The sequence below is a fragment of the Pinus tabuliformis genome, chromosome 8 (assembly GCF_031772625.1).
Source record: "Pinus tabuliformis cultivar Carrire ecotype Pingquan chromosome 8, CPIR1, whole genome shotgun sequence".
Lineage (NCBI taxonomy): Eukaryota > Viridiplantae > Streptophyta > Pinopsida > Pinales > Pinaceae > Pinus > Pinus tabuliformis.
The window spans coordinates 515,849,742-515,857,201 of NC_142294.1; the positions used below are offsets into that span (position 1 = coordinate 515,849,742).

General features: G+C 37.6%; 1 protein-coding gene across 1 annotated transcript; it reads right to left on the reverse strand.

The window, feature by feature from the left end:
• Positions 1 to 3,267: 3,267 nt before the first annotated feature.
• LOC149236391 (aluminum-activated malate transporter 14-like) lies at positions 3,268 to 6,806 on the reverse strand. The gene is made up of 6 exons (XM_089461558.1): positions 6,482 to 6,806; positions 6,102 to 6,242; positions 4,751 to 5,023; positions 4,531 to 4,649; positions 4,242 to 4,385; positions 3,268 to 4,150 (listed from the first exon to the last, which is right to left on the reverse strand). The coding sequence occupies exons 1-6, from the start codon at positions 6,804 to 6,806 to the stop codon at positions 3,467 to 3,469; spliced, it is 1,686 nt and encodes a 561-aa protein (XP_089317684.1). The 3' UTR covers positions 3,268 to 3,466.
• Between the last annotated feature and the right edge of the window lie 654 nt (positions 6,807 to 7,460).

The window sequence follows — 7,460 nt, forward strand, 5'->3', positions numbered from 1 at the left end:
ATGAAGGCAAAGAGGAATTTACCACAGCAAGTAATTCGTCATTGGTGACTCCTCCTACTCCTATTCAAGCTCAACAAAGCAATCACCAAGTGACATCATCAACATGAAATAATAGGACAGAGTCACTCTGTTAAGCAAGTACTACTCCAAGCACACCACAAAGAGCTGCAACATCATCTAACTCAAGCACAATATCAAGTGACGCGTCAAGCACAATATCAAGTGACATTTCAAGACCATCTTCTCCAAGCATAAGAAGACAAAAATTCAAACATTTAAATGAAATTTATGAGGAAAATGAAGTTGATAATAGTGTAAGTCTGAATTCCTTATTCGCATTGTTTTCTCATGTAGATGACCCAATCCATTTTGAGGATGTAGTCAAAGAGGAAAAATGGATCATAACAATGGATGAAGAAATAGGAACAATATATAAAAGAGAATGACACATGGGAGTTACTGGACCTTCCACAAGGAAAAGAAGTCATTGGAGTGAAGTGGGTCTATAAGGCCAAGAGGAATGTTGAGGAAAGATTGGAAGGCATAAGGAAAGACTAGTTGTCAAAGGATACAAAAAGAAACATGGAAGAGATTATGTAGAGACATTTGAGCGAGTTGTAAGGATGGAGACAATGCATACAATGTTGTCAATTGTCGCTTAGCATGAATGGAAAGTGTATCAAATGGACAACTACCTGGTTATGAGGTAGAAGGCCAAGAAGACAAGGCGTATAGGTTGAATAAACCTCATTATGTTATGAAGCAAGCACCGCATGCATGGTATAGCAGGACAATCATTTACTTGATGGATAATTCCTTTGACAAATGTGATGGTAAGCCTACTCTCTACGTCAAACAATGTGATGGTAAGCTTCTTATTATTGTTCTATATGTAGATGATTTAAAAATTCTATATGTAGATGATTTAATTTTTAAAGGGAGTGATGATTTACTCATTATTGATTTCAAAGAAGTCATGAAAAGTGAGTTTGAAATGACAGGCTTGGGGTTGTTAAGGTGTTTTTTGGGCATAGAAGTGAATTGTAACAAATATTTTGGATAGGTTCACTGTGCAGAACAACAAGCCCACCCGAACTCCAACTGTTATGGGGTTAAAGTTGAGCAAGTAGATTGAAGTAGCAATGTCAATCCAATATTATATAAAAGTATGGTGGGAATTTTGATGTATTTGGAAACAACTAGGCATGATATAAAGTATGAAGTAAGCTTGGTGTCAAGGTTCATGGAGACACCAAGGAGACGCATTGGGAAGCAGCGAAAATGATATTAAGGTATGTCAATTGGACAAACAGTATGATATTTTGTACAGTGTAACAAATGATTTTACTTTGGTTGGTTACACTAACACTGACTGTCACTAGGCAGGAAGTGTTGATGATAGAAAGAACAGTGAGGATATGTTTTTCATTTAGGTTCAGGATCCATTTCACGGGCCTCCAAGAAGTAGCCGATAGTGTCATTATCAACAACAAAAGTTGAATATGTTGCTACAACAACAATGATGTGTCAAGCAGTTTGGATGAGAAGAATGCGGATAGATTTTTTCCATGAGAAGAATGTTGATAGCTTTTTGCCATGAAACGAGAGGGAACACCAACTATTTTCTGCAACAACAATTTGGCAAGTGCACTATCAAAGAATTTTGTTTTCCACAAGAGGAGTAAACACATTGACACTAAATATCTAGAGAATTGATTAGCAATGGTGAAATTGTGTTGAAGCATTGTAGGTCATAGGAACAATTTGCAAACATATTCACGAAGCCATTGGCACATGAAAATTTTGTCCATCTGAGGGATTGTTTGGGAATTTGGAATGGATGTAGTTGTGATTAAGAGGGAGTATTGGAAAAATAATCCCAACCACCATAAATATGATATTGACAACAACCATCTCTAGAGTACAACAACAAATCAAAAACCATTTTCTCCTTAAAGTGAGAAGTTTTTTACATGGATTAAAAGAAATTCTGAGCTGAGTACAAGCATCATATATAATTAAGAAGGAATGTACCTTCATCATATAATTAAGAAGGAATGTGCATTTAGTTGAGGGTTGGTAAAATTTATTGTCCATATATTTACTCGGAAGATAATATATGTGCTCCCTAACACATACAAGTTCAGAAAATTATGTCTCGATACAAACCTCCATCCTAAGTTTTAATACTTTGACTCTTAATGTTTTAAAATATTAAAAAATTATCTTTTAAATATGCATATATGTAAAAGTCTTTTGCTAAATAGTTGAAGTAAGTCTGAGAAGTTTTGGAGAAAAAATCATGAAGCAATGTGTGGTGGGTGCTTAGAAACAATTTAGTTATAGATTGTACAATGAGTTACCCACCAACTCACGTGAAGTGTAAATCTCACTAAGAACTCTTGCTTTACGTGGTGAAGAAGTTGGGGCCTTCATATTTTATCCGAATGTATTTTCTTGTATTTTGAAATTATAATTTTAAGTTAAACTTTCTGGACTTTTTTTAGCGCTCAACTACACTGTTTTGTTCTGGGTAAATTTTCTTAAATTTTTTAGCTCTGCTATGTTGAGGAAATCATGTGATCTAATCTAGGCAACTATAGTCTAGAGGAAGACTCCTCTCCCTCAACTTTCACCTTCTCGTCTACCACACTCCATAGCAAAAACAGCTACTATATCTAACAATCCAATCAGATTTGATCTCAGTCAAGTAGATATCACTCAAGCAGGTCTGTAGGTCCGGAATAAAAAAGTGATAGAAATTATTGATTCACAAGTAAAATGGAAATTGAATTCTCTTTTTACAAAAGCCCCAAAACAAAAAGATTTAGTAAAGCAATAAAAGCGTGCTCTGATACCATACAAATTTTGTATTACTCACAACATAAAAGTATTTTATTCTATGACAATGGAGGACGACTTAACATAGCACATTTACACCTAGAATGCACTATAGCTCATCATCAGGAAAAAAAATAAAATAAATAAAAACGTTGGAAAAGAACAACTATAACATCTTTCATATTTATAAGAATTCAATACTTATCTTCACCTTTTCGATATAAAAAGAGGGTCAGTGTTCACTGATTATTGTTATGCCCTTTGCTTTAGTCAGGGAATCAACACTCTCATTGTCATTAAAAAGAATTCAGAGCTGCCTTTGTGTTACATCAATAGAGATAGAGATATAGCTATAGGCTAAGTATTTTCGAACAGCTGTAGAGGTGGATAAACTTAGCGTGCGAAATTTCATGGCACCAACAATTACGCAGGAGCTTCCTGAGCTACTATGCCAACAAGTGGGTGATATCAGCTACAGATTTTGTTTTAAACAAAAATAGGTACAATGAATGCCAAAATTTGAGTGAAGTATTCCCATGTTATAAAACTGTACAACTCGTTTCGCCGTATGGCTGAAAATGATGGCGCAAAACTAACGGTCATTTAAGGTATCTGAGCATTAGAGTTAATGAAAATCGACATTTGCTGATTTCAATATGCCAGTCTCAGGGTTTTCCACACCTCTAAACTCTGTACAATCACAAGGTTTAAACGCTGCAAGCTTTCCGAGCTCGTGTACAGCTTCTATGACATGCTCCAGCCTTGCAACGATCTCCATTATAAGGGACGCAAAGGCGGCCAATGGAAGTGCCTCGGCAAATTCTACACCATATCTGTCTTTCATAGAAAGCCGACCAGTGACTGCAGATAGAGACCGTTTTCTTTCGTTGTATATGTTCTGTCTTCTAGCCCGGGAATCCAGTTCTGCTGAGGACAGTTCAGAGTTCGATTGGTGTTCATCTTGATCATAAATGACGTTTTGCTTGACATCCTTGAATATCTGTATAGGTTCAGGATCCGGTTCTTGTTCGGTTTGAGTGGGATTCACATTTAGATTTGTGGTTTTCGCAGTTGAAATACATGGATCTGTACAACACAACGGCTGGCTGATGTGGAACTGTTTGGACTGAAGACAGAATGCCGTATTCAGTTCTTGTACTGCATCGTGCAGGCTCTGCATTAGGATTTGTGAGGGAGGACATTGCTCCATGCATCTTATGCTCTCTGCTAGCTGTCGCAGTACATGGGCTACCTGGAAGCCCACTTTGGTGAATGGTTCCTCGGTTGCCGCTATGGTAAAGTGCGGTGCCTGAAGCATAAACGGGGATGGGATGTTAATTAAAGCCTACATTCAATTACATGGATAATGTTGATTGGATAAACAATATTTGAGGCCTCACCTGAAACTCTGAGCGGAGACATCCATGGAGGCCAACAACAGAGTATGCCATGTGACGAAGTGTCCCTCCCACTTTAACATATTGTTTCCACGGATAACGGAATCTGAATTTACCATGTCTCGGCTCCCAGCTAGCAAAAGCTGCCTGAAAAATCAACACATTAATATATCGACATTTTGGGTCAAAAATATTACCATTTCCTGTTAACAAATGACTAGAAATTCATCCTGTAGCTGCTAGCAACAGGTTCTGCTTACTGAAAGACCAAACAAAGTGAGATTATATATACCAGGGATTCTTCGCTGGTCTTAGAATCTAAGACATCTCTGTATCCTTGGCGGATTTGTTCTTCTGCGATTTCTCCTGGCTCTAGGACGTCGGGGTCCTTCAAATAGTGGAGCACGCATCCTGTTTCCATGCATCATGTGATAGAATATTATATATACTCTTACTGGCTTGTGAATTAGGTAACATCATCTGGCATTAATTTGATCCCGTAACTTTTCTACCTTCTATGGTGTTTGATAAGCCATCTATCTTAAGAATAATGGACTTGTGAAGATCCTCGCCTGCCCAGATTGGAAAAACTATTAAACTTATGACGAGGCAAATGGCGAATCCAATGGCTATCGTAGCAAGTCGCTCGTAAGCAACGCGAAAACCGTTGTCAAAGCGGAATCCTGAGACCGCTATCATATTGAAGGTGAGGAGGAAAATCAGGACGCCATAATCGTACTTGCGCTTTATGTTTGGCAAAAAGCGAAGATAGGTTGCACCTGCGCCTGTTCAAGGCAAAAGAAATGAATTGCACTTAGATTATGAGATATCGGTTTCAACTCTCCTGTCGCGCTGTCGTATTCTTATCAGTAACAGTATGGACACTAATCCTATATAGGCAAAACGTAGCAAACATTGAAAGCAACTCGATCCCACAGAAAAATGGAGCGAAATGCTTCGAACAAGATAATATACCAGAGATCTACAATGCACAGGATGCACCAAATAGAGAAAATGATGCACGACAGAGGGAATGTGTGGTTAGCCAACTCGACCAACTAATGAGATTTGGTTGCACGAATTTATATAAAAAAAATAACAACTGACTTCTTTTTTCTAATTCTTCGGAAAAAATGCACCCTAGAGTGGATATCTCAGTATGCCTGTGTTTATAGTGGATATCTCAGTATGCCTGTGTTTATAGACTATTTTAAATCTATCAGTTGTGGCTGGATTCACCTATCTATATTTTATTATCTCATTTTGTAGTCATCATTCACATGCATTTGGGTCACAGGGTATTTGGGTCACAGTGAGATTCATCATCATTTTATTATCCACATTACAGGGAAGCCTTCTTGAGCATATTTTTACTTTTTCCTATTTCACACACAAAAACTTCAACTTCTCTCTATACAATTTTCATGACATATTTTGATGGATAGCGGAAAAGCAATATCCAAGGAAAAAGTTATCTTACTGGTATTAGAATAGGTAAGATCTGGTATTAAAATAAGTAAGATCAAAGAAAAAAAGGAAGGTTGCTGGTAACATGACAGCCTATAGACATACTGTACTTGTTTTCTCAGCCCAGAGCCATTACAATCACTCAAATAATAACACCCCCAGTAACCCCAATTAACCGCATATATCCATATCTGAAACACTTTCATTTATCTGTACGTGGAGTATGTATCGTGTATCAAGAATCAATGTCCAGAAATATATAAAGTGAAGCAGTAAAATACGGCATAATTAGAATGAACAGAAGGGTTGGAATGGTTCAACCAAAATTTCACTTTATTTTAATAAAATCTATTCTGGTCTTTTATCCATGATAGCTTCTCTGAAAAATTGGCCTACCTAAAATAAAGCATGAAATGCAGATGATGATGCCCTCTCCTATACCCTCGAACATATCTCCGATTAACCCTACCACTACACCAAAAGTGCCTGCTAGCAATGTGCCGATTCCTCTATTCAAGCCCTTACTCAAAGTGGCACCTGCAATAAAATATTCCACACAAGATTCAAACAGACATGCAAAGGTTTTTCCTAAAGTTCAAATAGAACCATTTTAGGACATTTTCTTGTTACAATGACGCAATATTGGCCAAGAAGCCATAGAGGCCCCTGTCAAAACATATATCCCGAAGGATAATGCAAATATTATGCACTATACTCCTAAAAACGAATGTAATAATCTACACAGATCTTGAAGATTAAGAAACAATCCATATTACCTGCGGTAAATTCAAAAACCACCACAACTGTCATGATAGCCCAGATGGCATTACTACCGACGCCATGAAATAATTTATCCGTTAGATAGAACAGAGATACTACTGATAATGCAAGCCCTACTTTGATAGCATGCATAATTTTCCGCGGATCATCTTTGCCCAACTGCAAAATTTCCTTGCCAAATTTTCTTAAAATCAGCTTCAATGTCGGGATTTTGTTCAATCTTCTAAAGACATTCGATTTTTCAGTAGATTCTGTTGCACAGTTCTCTGCTCTGTTCATTGCAATGTCGATGTTGCAGTCAGCCGACCTGTGATCTGCCATTGACAAACCGGAAGAACACACTTTCAGATAACAGTACTTGGTATCCTAACAATGTATATCTGTGTCACAAAGGCTTGTAATAACAGGTAAACGAGAGGACTCCCATGGTTCTAGTCCGAAGCGTGTTGAATTTGTTCGAGTATTGCGCATGCCTTCTTAAATGCAATTATTGAGTATTCCTCAGTTCACCGAGCATTAAATATTTCATGTTTGGTTTAGTGGGAATCATGTGTTTGCATGAAATAAAATGTTAAAAACTGAAGTTACAAGTTATTCATAAAGAAGTGCGTGCCCCAAAATAAAGGGAGAGTAGGTCATCTCAAAATCGATGTATCGAAGCGTGCAATAAAAGGACTTTTGTAAAGATGGGCACACCCCATATGTCTCCAGCTTTATCACCGATATTCTGATCAGATTCGAATGGTGATGCGTGTCAATGCCTTTGTGGCGATGACAGGAGGGGGTCGGCGGTAGGACTAGAAAATAGGAAAGCGACGCCCACTGTACATGTAGTTGTGTGCCTTAATGCAGGAACATCGTTGAACAAGCCTATTATTTGTTAATGCTTTACAGTCTTGCGTTTTGAATATTCACGCAACTCAAAGTACAACTGTACAACGCAAATTAGGGAATTATGTGGCGATAAGCGATTTC

Excerpts from the sequence above, each read along its gene's own strand:
- LOC149236391 (XM_089461558.1), bottom strand. The coding sequence starts at position 6,806 with ATGGCAGATCACAGGTCGGCTGACTGCAACATCGACATTGCAATGAAC. Across the intron at positions 5,024-6,101 it reads CATTTCATGCTTTATTTTAG|GCGCAGGTGCAACCTATCTT; the intron begins GTAGGCCAATTT and ends TGCCTTGAACAG. Across the intron at positions 4,386-4,530 it reads AGACCAGCGAAGAATCCCTG|GCAGCTTTTGCTAGCTGGGA; the intron begins GTATATATAATC and ends TTGATTTTTCAG.